This window comes from Trachymyrmex cornetzi, unplaced genomic scaffold, assembly GCF_001594075.2.
Source record: "Trachymyrmex cornetzi isolate Tcor2-1 unplaced genomic scaffold, Tcor1.1 scaffold962, whole genome shotgun sequence".
Classification (NCBI taxonomy): domain Eukaryota; kingdom Metazoa; phylum Arthropoda; class Insecta; order Hymenoptera; family Formicidae; genus Trachymyrmex; species Trachymyrmex cornetzi.
This window is the reverse complement of record NW_017300314.1, coordinates 181,439-192,686: the sequence shown is the minus strand read 5'-3', so window position 1 is coordinate 192,686 and position 11,248 is coordinate 181,439. Positions and strand designations below refer to the sequence as shown.

Genomic DNA, 11,248 nt, shown 5'->3' with positions numbered 1-11,248 from the left:
TTTGGATGAATAAATGAATATTTTTTTATAAAAATGAAAAGTCGCCTTACTTTTTGATCACACGTCATATTATTTACGTCTTTTTCCATTATGGCTTAGTGATGTAAATGTATTTTGTATTTGTTATGTCTCATTCTGTTGCGTATGAAAGGGCTGTTGCCCACCACGCCGTTCCACGGTACGATTGCTTCGCGGGGCGTAGTCGAAGAATACGTTATATTCCTCAATCTTTCACTCTTGAATGGGATGAATCACAAGCTGCTTGAGAGCACTAACAGATTTATTGATCTGAATTACAGTAATCACGTTTACAGTAATGTTCGCTGTAACGAGACGGACGATGTGTCCTCGCCGAGGGTCGATTGATTTCTAGATCCTTCTGATCTTCTCCCGCGCGGATTGGATGAGAGCGCCGCGAGTGACGACACGCGCGCCAAAGGTAACTATCGTCGCGTACGTAAGGAAAAATGTAGTGCGCCGCGCGTGTAGGTAACGAAGTCGCGTGGGATAAATAATAAACACAAATGCGACATAAAGAAATACGTAACAACGCCGCCCGCCTTGAAATGAATCACTTTCAATGAACTTAAATGCTCTATTGACTTGGCAGCGCTGACCATTACTAGATATTTAAAATTTTACTTAAAACTAATGATACATAGATTGATTATTGATTATGATACAACTCTACATAACAAATCATGTGCGCGTTTCAACATTAGAACTGAGATGTGAGGTCTGCGTTTCCAAAGGGAGTATCGCGAGTTTAGTTAACGAAAGAGCCCTTGGCGGTCTTGACCGTAGCGGTGCGCGCCACGTTACCGGCGCCAGGATGAATTTCCTGGATACGCCCCAGCGCCCACTGTAGCGGGGCCAGATTCTGCTGCTTTATGATCACGAGCTGGTTGGGCTGGAGTTAAATCCCCTTGTTGCTCCTCCACTTCGTCCGCTCCTGCAGCGAGTGGAGATACTCAGTGCTCCACCTGCGCCAGAAGTGTTGTCTGACCTGCTCAACTCTTTGCCAACGAATTAAACGGTTCTCGTTCACATCACTCACATCCCTGCAAGGAAAGCTGTTCAATGGTTCGCCAATTAAGAAATGACCCGGGGTTAAACACTCTAGATCGTTCGGATCAGTACTTAGCGATGTGATAGGACGCGAGTTAAGAATTGCCTCAATTTCGCACAGAACTGTTAGCAACTCCTCAAATGATAAGTGTGCCCTGCCGATGATACGCGCAATGTGGTGTTCTAGCGACTTAACTGCAGCCTCCCATAACCCGTCGACGTGAGGCGCGTTCGGTGGTATGAAAGTCCACGAAATCTTCTGCTCATGTAGGAATCGCTGCACGTCTACTTGAGTTTCCTGACTATAATAAAATTTGTACAGTTCTTTGAGTTGACCGTGAGCGCCTACGAAAGTGGTTCCATTATCGGAATACATTTGGGAGGGTTTCCCTCTGCGCGAAATGAACCGTTTGAACGCCGGAATGAACGCGTTGGAAGTTAAGTCGCTCACGAGCGCCACGTGAACGGCTCTCGTGGCAAAGCAAACGAATATTGATACGTATGCCTTCAAATTGTGCGCATTGCGCCTTTTGCCCTCTCGAATTAAAACCGGTCCGGCATAATCAACTCCGCAGTGGCAAAATGGCCTGGATATCATGAACCGACTCGCGGGCAACGCACCCATAATGGCCTCGGAGCCCCGCGGTTTGGCCTTGAAACAAGTTATGCAATTTTGGATTACCCTACGCGTAGCGGATCGCAGAGATAAAGGCCAAAACCTCTGCCTGACGCTCAGCCATGGTGGCCTGTGCGCCCGCATGTAGGTTACGCACGTGCTGTTGCTCTATAATCAGCCGGGTGAGCGCGTGGCTGGACGGCAACAATACCGGGTGACGCGCGTCGCGCTGTAGGCTTGATTTGCCTAACCGACCCCCTACCCGTATTAGCCCTGAATCGTCCATAAAGGGGTTTAACGATGATATATTGCTAGGAGCGGTTATAGCATCCTTTTTGCGCAAAGCCCTGTATTCCGCCGGAAAAGACTGCTCCTGCACAATCTTGGATATAATATCCAGCGCGCGCGTTGCTTCGGCGGGAGATATAAGCATTGACGGAATGTCCGGACGATATGCCTTCGAGAACCTCAAACAATAAGCTACTATCCGCGTGATTCTAGTAAGGCGCGAAAATCTGGTTAGCAATTCGTCGATGATGTGATTACGACTCGCGATCACATTTGAGGCTACCTTTTTTTGTTCGGGGAGCTCCCCCTTGGATTGCGGCACAGTGCCGCTCGGCCAGAGCTCATCATCGTTTAGTAAAAAAGAAGGTCCATGCCACCAAAAATTAGAATCAATTAATTCGCTAGGATTCAACCCGCGCGACAGAACATCGGCAGGATTGTTTTCTGAGTTAACATGGCGCCAGTCTCTAATTTCGGCGAGTGGTTGAACCTCGCCCACTCGATTTGCCACGAAGGTCGACCATCGCCGAGAGGGTGAGCTCACCCAATGAAGGGCAATGGTGGAGTCCGACCAAAGAAATATCCTTGAATTATTGAAATGCATGGCTTCATTGATCTTTGAGATGAGGCGAGCCAATAATAAAGCTGCGCATAGTTCGAGTCGCGGGAGAGTTATCGCTTTGAGCGGTGCGACTCTCGATCGGGAACACATCAGTTCCACACGATACTCGCGATTTCCGAGATGTGTGCGCAAGTAGACACAGGCCCCATACGCCCGTTGACTTGCGTCGCAGAAGCCGTGTATTTGCACTAGCCGCGCGTCCGAAACCAACAGACCGCGGAACTCTTAATTGATTTAACGCGCTCAACTGGCACTTGAATGCAGACCAACGCGTTTGAATGTCTGGGGTAACAGATTCGTCCCATTGCACGCCCGATTGCCACAGATCCTGAACGATAAGTCTCGCGTTAACGATGACTGAGCCCAATAGGCCTAACGGGTCGTACAGCTTGGCGACTTCGGAGACTATGTTGCGCTTGGATACCTTACAAACTGGTGGAGCCTCGTAACGAAAATGGAACGTGTCTTCAACGCGATTCCATTGCATGCCGAGAATGCAGAACTCGGGGTTGTCACTAAGTGTGATTAATTCATCGTTTCGCGTAGCTACTCCTTGAATGAGCTCGGAAGAGTTAGAAGCCCATTTATAGAGCTCAAAACCCCCTTCCCGTAATAACTCAATTACTTCGTCTCGAATCACAGCCGCGTCCTCGACGGAGTCCGCCCCCGTCAGCATATCGTCAACGTAGAAGTCACGCGCCACGTGCTTTGCGCCCACTGGATATTTTGACGACAGCTGATCAGTCAGGTAGACGAGGCATCTAGTGGCCAAATAAGACGCGGAAGACGTACCATAGGTGAGAGTGAGTAGCTCGTATGTCTTAGCTTCCTCCGTAGGATCCTCCCACCACAAAATGCTTTGCAAGTGAGTTTGCGACGGATCCACCAATACCTGTCTGTACATTTTTATTATATCTGCAACTATAACATACCTAAATGTGCTAAAACGCATTAATATCGATACGAGGTCTTGTTGCACGACCGGGCCTACCATCAAGGCGTCGTTAAGAGAGATCCCACCACCTTGCAAGACGCGTCGAATACGACCCGAATTTTCGGGACCTGTGCAGTATTTTTAAATACGCAATGGTGAGGTAGGAAACAAGATGGCAAGTCTTTGTTTTCCGGTGACTCTACTAAGCGCATGTGCCCTAGCATTAAATACTCATTTATGAACTTGGAATATGAGATTTTAATCTCCGGTTGACGTTTGAATCGCCTTTCCAATCCCTTTAGCCGGTTTAACGCGATTTCGCGGGATTGACTGAGCTCATTGGCTAAGCTCTCTTTGACAGGCAAACTGACCGTGAACCTGCCTTGCTCGTTTCGACGAACGTTGCCCAAAAAATGCAGTTCGCAAGCCCGTTCCTCGATCGTGTATTCTTTATTTTGACTTGTCATATCATCGATCTGCCAGAACCTGTCCAGCTCTGCATGCAACTGCGCATTCGATATGGAGGTGTGTAATGATAATACTCTTGACTCTGATTGAGTAGCACTACCCAGGCATCCCGCGATAACCCACCCCAAGTGAGTCTTCTACAATGCAGGGTGCCTTGAAGAGGCCTTTATGCGCCCCACTGACAATGTATCCCAAAATATCTCGGTTCCTATTACAATGTCGATGTCCGACGACTCGTGGAACCGCGGGTCCGCGAGCTTGATATTACGTGGAAATTCAAAACTACCTCGGCTAAACGAGCACGCTGGAAGCTTGTCAGTCACGCTGTCCGTTACTATGCACTCAATGTCGGCATTGTACGAACTCAGTCGGGACTGAACCCTGATTCGAGCCGCTCGCGTGGATGTCGTGGCAGTGCCACCCACCCCAGAGATAGACATGTTTACACGCCGCGGGTTTATTTTGAGCATCGACAGGAATTTAGAAGAGATGAAATTTGCCTGGGAACCGCAATCCAGCAACGCGCGACACGGCATGAGAGTGCCCTCACTGTCCGGCACGTAAATCAAGGCGGTTGATAACAGAATGTTGTCATTCGTGATTGGATCCGAAGAATATGTCGCCACGGTCGACGACGCGCTAACCGATTTTGAATCTTCGGACTTGCTTGCGTTCTTATCAGCCGTTTCTACCAATGCGGATTCTAGATGAAGCAACGTGTTGTGCTTCTGATGACATACCTTGCACTGCTCTGAAGTGCATTTGGCCGACGTGTGTGATGTAGCCCTCAAACAATTGAGGCACACCTTCCGGCTGCGAATTTCTGATATTCTGCGCGAGACCGACAGCGCTAAAAAATCTTTACAGTTGTAAATGGAATGATTACCCTTGCAATAGTAGCAATTGATTTTGACGGTCGCGGCGCATGATGATTGACGCTTATCACTCGGCGGATGCTTGGCGCCAATGTTCTTTGTATTGTTACCGCCCGACCTATCAGTAGCCTCTAGAGTTTGACACTGGTGCGCAACGAAATCCAAGAACTGTTTCAGCGTGGGCCGCTCGGTGCCCGTAAGCGAGGCCTGCCACTCTCTTAAAGTAACCTTATCAAGTTTTGATTTTAATATGTATACAAGCAAATCGTCCCAATGCGCAGTTGGACATTTCATTGCTTGCAGTGCGTGCAAATGCTTTGAGGCATCATCCGCGAGCTTCCTCAGTTCTTTCGCATTCTCCTTGATGATATGAGGCGTATCCACGAGAGCTTTCACATGGTTTTCTACAATGACACGTTTGTTATCGTATCGTTCGCAAAGTAACGTCCAAGCAACCGCGTAATTTCCGTCAGTCATTTCCAACGCGTTAATCACGTTACCTGCATCTCCGGTGAGCGAGGCTTTCAAATACTGAAATTTCTGAACGTTATTAAGCGAGACGTTTGTATGTATGACAGAATTAAAATTATCATGAAACGGGAACCACTCATCGTAGCTACCCGAAAACGTAGGAAGATTGAGCTTCGGCAAACGAACGTGCATCGTGTTGTCAGATAATTCTCGAACGCTCGACGTGGACGGCGACGCCGTTGCGTTGCGTGATGTGAATGATGACGGACTTAGCAATTCGCGAATTTTGGCACATAATCCGTAAAATGCATCCTCAAAGGTAGCGCGATCATTAGTTTCGCTTTCGTCAATTAGTTCAAGATTCAATTGGATTTGGTTATATTCTGACCAATACTGATCTAACTTAAGCCTACGCTCTTGCAGCTGCGCTGCCACCGACGCAAATACGTCGCGCACTGAATCGACATAAGTGCGAATCCGCGTGCACGAACTCTTGAGCGTAGTACGCCGCTTCTTAAGAGCAAGATGAGCGTTCTCATCGGTCATTGTGAACGCAACGGCGAAAACTAAGCACAAAAATTTTAATGGCGTTTATCCTTGAACAGCTGTCCTACCTTATATCTCGCTTTACGCACGCTTATGTTCTACGCTTGCCGCAATACGGTTCTGGGCCCTCAGCGTGGAATGATCGAGGCGGCCTCCTTGGCGTGGTCCGTCCACGAACGGCTGCAGAATCCTCGGCTATAAACGCAGGTTGCTCGGTCTGTCCGCCAATGGATGCAGGATCCCCTCGAGCGCGGCGTGTATCGCACAGTCGTTCGACCAATGGCTGCAGGCTTCTAGAATATGGCGCGGATCTCGCGGTCTGTCCTCCAATGGCTGCAGACTTCTCGAATACAGCGCGGTCTGTCCGGGCTACTTGGTTCGACGATCGCTTGCGAATGGCCAAGTCGAAGAATACGTTATATTCCTCAATCTTTCACTCTTGAATGGGATGAATCACAAGCTGCTTGAGAGCACTAACAGACTTATTGATCTGAATTACAGTAATCACGTTTACAGTAATGTTCGCTGTAACGAGACGGACGATGTGTCCTCGCCGAGGGTCGATTGATTTCTAGATCCTTCTGATCTTCTCCCGCGCGGATTGGATGAGAGCGCCGCGAGTGACGACACGCGCGCCAAAGGTAACTATCGTCGCGTACGTAAGGAAAAATGTGGTGCGCCGCGCGTGTAGGTAACGAAATCGCGCGGGATAAATAATAAACACAAATGCGACATAAAGGAATACGTAACACATTCATAGAATGGTATATGGATGTAACTTAATTACGTTTAATTTACATAATTATGTTATGTGCTAAATATATAACAAAGACATGTAATAAAATTATCATATTTATATTAGGATATCTCGTTTACGCCATAAAGCTGTCTTGTTGTTATAAAACAGAGACGTCTGAATAATGACAAAAAAATTACATAACAATGCCAAGTCATGTTCGCTGTACCTTCTTGTGTTATGCATTCTTCCGCTAAAAGTAATCTTCATCTTCTTAGAAATGAAAATCATGAATCATTTCTGATTAGATAGGCTATCATGATCAAATTCTACCTAGGGATTATTACAAGTAGTATAAAAATATAAAAGTAGTATTGTATATACTTGCTTTTTTTACTAGGGATTTAAAGCTTGAGATTTTAATTTAAAAAATCAAGACCTTGTAATGCTGCTTGTAAAATTTTATTGGAATACTTCTTTAGTTCGGAGAATCGCTGCGCACATGAGTAAGTCGAATGCTTTCTGAAGTTAGCAACGTTTCGACTAGCGTGCGATCTACTTGCTGAGTTCAGAATTATCATCCGAAATTCAGAATCATTCCAGATGTAATTTTATCCTTAACATTTAGTTAAATAAAATAAAATTTATAAAGATATTGATATTTTCCTATGTAGTACGTTTTTTAGATTATTACAACGATTATTTAAAAAATCGATTTCTTTGAAATTATGGACCAATGGCTAAAACGGCCGGACACATCGTTTTTTTTCGCTAAAGCACTGCCTGTAAAAGGCGCATCAAAATCCCCGATACCTTCACTTGATGTTCCCTTTGTTAGTTCGCTGGATACTAATATTTAATTTAAAAATATTCTATAGGGGTAACACCACTGTAACGGCCCAAAAAATTGCACTTTTTCGACATTTTTTTTATAATGGAAGGAAATGAAATAAAGTATTAATATTCCGTGAAGTTAATAAGCATATATTGAAGTACTTGTAAAAATTTTTTCATAAAAAAATATTACAAAATGGCGAAATGGCAGCCATATTCCCGATGCGCCTTTAAAATAAAGGGGTCCGCGGCAAGCAGTGTAGCCGTTGGAAATTTGAAACTAGAATAAATAAAAAAATTCCTCATGATCTTCAATGGTATATCTAGTACAATACGTAGGGGATTTTAGAAATATTGATTTTTGAGTAATTGGCGAGCATTTGAATAAAGTCGTTCATTTTTCGATAAAAAAAAGTGACATTATTTGGCTATAAAAAATGTTTAAAGCAACGTATCGAAAATCCCGTACGTATTGTACTTCGAAATGTTGTTTTGAATGTACAGTAAAAAATTCGAGTGAAAATATTAAAAATTGTTTGAGTTATACTGCTTGCCGCGTTGAAAAAACGTGTTTCGAGAAAAACGCGTTTAAAGATTGGAGTTGTATTCCATCATTAAAGACGCATGTAGCGATATCCGCCGCTACATTTAGGACTGTCTTGCCGCTTGAATACGATTTAGGAGCCAAATTCCACACTGTCGCATTAAAGTGTGTCACATAACTTAGAAGTCAATAAGCAAGGTATTACGCACTACTCTCTCGACAGGTATCCACCCGGCGCAGGTAGCCGTTTCGGAGTCGCCCGACTCGTTCGGTACACAGCTCGGAATTTCGATGAAAAAAATTAGTTTCACGTATAAAAGTTTTTTCCTCGTATTCTACAGGGTTCAAAGGATTTTTGAAGCCCAAAAAAAAAATTGATTTTTTTAAAATTTTACAGTGGTGTTACCCCTTATTAAAAGAGATAGAATAAAAATTTCGAAATAATCAAAGTTTTATTTCTCTTTAAAATAATATTATTTATTTGTCTGATACTGTTATACATGAGAAAAGAATCTTCTATCCATATTTTTAAATTGCTATATCTCGGAAACAAAAAGATCATATCGTCTAAATGAATCGAAATACATTTTAAAGCCAAAAGTTCATACTTTGATATAACATTAATAAAATTAAATAAAAAATTAGCTGCCGATGCTACGTTTTGAAAACCACCTTGAAATCGTTGCTTTGTATTTTGAACTATCATTTTTTTTTAAATTGTGGCGTGGTAGCCAATTTTTGCCGACATTCAGCACGCAAAAATACGTCAAAAGTGACTATACACACTCGTATTTCAAAATGGTGTTGCATAATGTAATTATTGGATTCAATAATTAGAAGTTATTATAGACTTTACACTTTAGGGAAAAATAAAACAGTATACGATTAAAACAGTAAACGATTAAAATGTAATGATCGTTTAAATAATGTTTAGATTTAAATTTTTCATGTCTGGTTTTTACAAATCCATGAAAGTTTTTTTTTTTTATAAAAAAAAGCATAATTAGATCCTTTTTGTGTTAGTTATCTAATATCAACATTTGTTTTTCATTTAAATATATTACAACGTTATAGTCACCCTACTATTACAATTACACATAGTGATCCTAAATCTATGTTTAATAGTGAAATTAGTCCTAAATATAATTGCGTGGATTCAAAATATTCGTATTAAAAAATACCATTTCGTTCATAAAAAGTAAAAAGTAGAAGGCAGCCAACTTAATAAACAATTTGTCAAAAGTGTATTAATGTTTTTAACTAATATGTCCTTTATTTAGGGACTCAAATATTTTTTCTTTTTAGTAAAATGATTTTGAATGTACAATTTGTTTTTCATATGAAAGTGACACCGGATCTCACGAAGTCATATTCGTTCAAAAATATTATTAACTGGAAGAAAAATTCAAGAAAATCTCTCTCGGTTTATGAAGCATCATATGAACTACTTTTTTCTTTAGATCGCTGTTTACTAAAATTTTTCGTTTATTGTGCCGTTGAAGATGCACGACTAGGACGCTTTACGGGAAATATCATTATTTGGAAACATTACGTTTGTACGTGTAGGACGTACTGAAATCTAATTTATGTTATTCAATAAGTAAGGTCATTATTCGTTTGGAAATACCGCTTTACTTTTGCTATAAGTACGCAGTGTGTTTACTACTGTGTTCAAGTGCGGCAAGAACATCCTGCTTTTGTCTAACGTACAACCGTCCTTTTTTCCACGGATTTTGCAACTGAAGCGGCTTAAAATCATCCCTTAAACAACGTTCTCGCGCACCGATTACGGCAACTAGACAAAAGTTTGGTAACTCATCGGCCGTGTAAGTAGGTCCCTTTTGTCCTTTTAGGACTACTGCCATATTCAGTTGCTTTACAACAAGATCCACTACTTCCCGCGCCGTGGTCCTTGGTGTTACGTGCAGCTTCAAACTGGTACCAGCTGCTAAACCAGTCTCATAGGCCGCATAAACCTGCAAAGACATCATGGTATGTATCTCTTATAAGGGGTATATCACATAATAAGAAGAATAACAAAATGCAACAATATAGAATAAAGAATAAGTTTATCTATAAACGCGTACATAATTAGAGTTCATAAAACTAAACAACTGATACCACACGTTATGTCAATGAATAAAATACAATGAAATAACGGAAAATACAATTGCGCGTTAGGAGTCAGGGCTGGATATTATATTGCGCAATGCTAACTAATACCTATTAATATGTCACAAATTCAATTTTGTACGTTTCGGCTCACTATTTGAACTACCCTCAGCAATAAAAATTTTACCGCTTGTCGCACTATAAAATCTGTCGAAACTGCGTCTCACACAATCGTAGTTCCGACCTCCAATAATGCAGTCACAGGAAATTTGGAAAGACAACCATCTTCAACATAATTTAATGTTATGCCAACCAGTTGGTTAGCTGAGTTGAGCAGATAGTGGAGCTCAAGCTAATATAATTGCGACGAGGTATTTTTAAATAGATGGATATTAATTTGCGTAATTAATGTATGCTCGTCAGAAACTCATCCCATCTTCAACCGCTATCGCATGCGGATCCAAACATCGTCAATCCATTACAACAAATTTAAAAATCACAATGTCAAAGATAAATTAAAAAATAATTTAAGTGACATAAAAGAGAGTCATGTTCATTCTGATGTTAGTCACATATTACTCGTTGAATACAATAATAGATGTGTTGCGCGAACAAAATATATCAGTCAATGATAAAAATAAACAAATAACTTATTGAGAATTTCTATGTATCCATGATTTAATGTCCCAGTATCAGGTTACATGTTCAGACCATTGGATTGACGATTTATATAGAGCACTTCAGACATTATTTTCTTATTATAATTTCTCTCAGAATCCAGAATTCTCACATTATTCCAATCGAAATCATGATTGCAACTAACGCTATGATCTGTGATAACCAAATGATCGTGGATATAATTCTACGTATGTGATTGCGATGTTCTGCTAATCTCGTTTTTAATTTTCTTCCTGTTTGTCTTACGTAGGTAGCATCGCAATCACAACATTCAATCCGGTAAACCACATTCCTTTTGGCAAATTTCGACAAAGGATCCTTGTGAACCCTAATTTGTTTAATTTATTAATTTATAGGTGTTAAACTTGTAACAATGTGCCCCATAACCACATTGTTCCCGGCAGAACATCCCGCCGGATGCCGCCGCTGAGGGACCTCTGGTCACTCGCGGCGATG

General features: G+C 42.0%; 5 protein-coding genes across 5 annotated transcripts in view; all 5 read right to left on the bottom strand.

Annotated features, from left to right (window-relative positions):
• Positions 1 to 916: 916 nt before the first annotated feature.
• LOC108769890 (uncharacterized) lies at positions 917 to 1,693 on the bottom strand. The gene has a single exon (XM_018521117.1). It carries the CDS (start codon positions 1,691 to 1,693, stop codon positions 917 to 919), a length of 777 nt encoding a protein of 258 aa, XP_018376619.1.
• A 58-nt stretch (positions 1,694 to 1,751) lies between these two features.
• On the bottom strand, positions 1,752 to 2,576 carry LOC108769889 (uncharacterized). The gene has a single exon (XM_018521116.1). It carries the CDS (start codon positions 2,574 to 2,576, stop codon positions 1,752 to 1,754), a length of 825 nt encoding a protein of 274 aa, XP_018376618.1.
• Positions 2,577 to 2,580: 4 nt separating this feature from the next.
• Positions 2,581 to 3,498, bottom strand: LOC108769887 (uncharacterized). Its single transcript, XM_018521115.1, has one exon. It carries the CDS (start codon positions 3,496 to 3,498, stop codon positions 2,581 to 2,583), a length of 918 nt encoding a protein of 305 aa, XP_018376617.1.
• Positions 3,499 to 3,587: 89 nt separating this feature from the next.
• On the bottom strand, positions 3,588 to 5,888 carry LOC108769886 (uncharacterized). Its single transcript, XM_018521114.1, has 2 exons — positions 4,212 to 5,888; positions 3,588 to 4,034 (listed from the first exon to the last, which is right to left on the bottom strand). The coding sequence occupies exons 1-2, from the start codon at positions 5,886 to 5,888 to the stop codon at positions 3,588 to 3,590; spliced, it is 2,124 nt and encodes a 707-aa protein (XP_018376616.1).
• Positions 5,889 to 9,229: 3,341 nt separating this feature from the next.
• The window catches only part of wake (ankyrin repeat and fibronectin type III domain containing protein wide awake), a 133,680-nt gene continuing 131,661 nt past the window's right edge, over positions 9,230 to 11,248 (bottom strand). Inside the window, exon 8 of the mRNA XM_018521118.1 lies at positions 9,230 to 9,978. Within this exon, the coding sequence (XP_018376620.1) occupies positions 9,643 to 9,978 (336 nt within the window). The 3' untranslated portion in view covers positions 9,230 to 9,642. The remainder of the gene's footprint in view (positions 9,979 to 11,248) is intronic.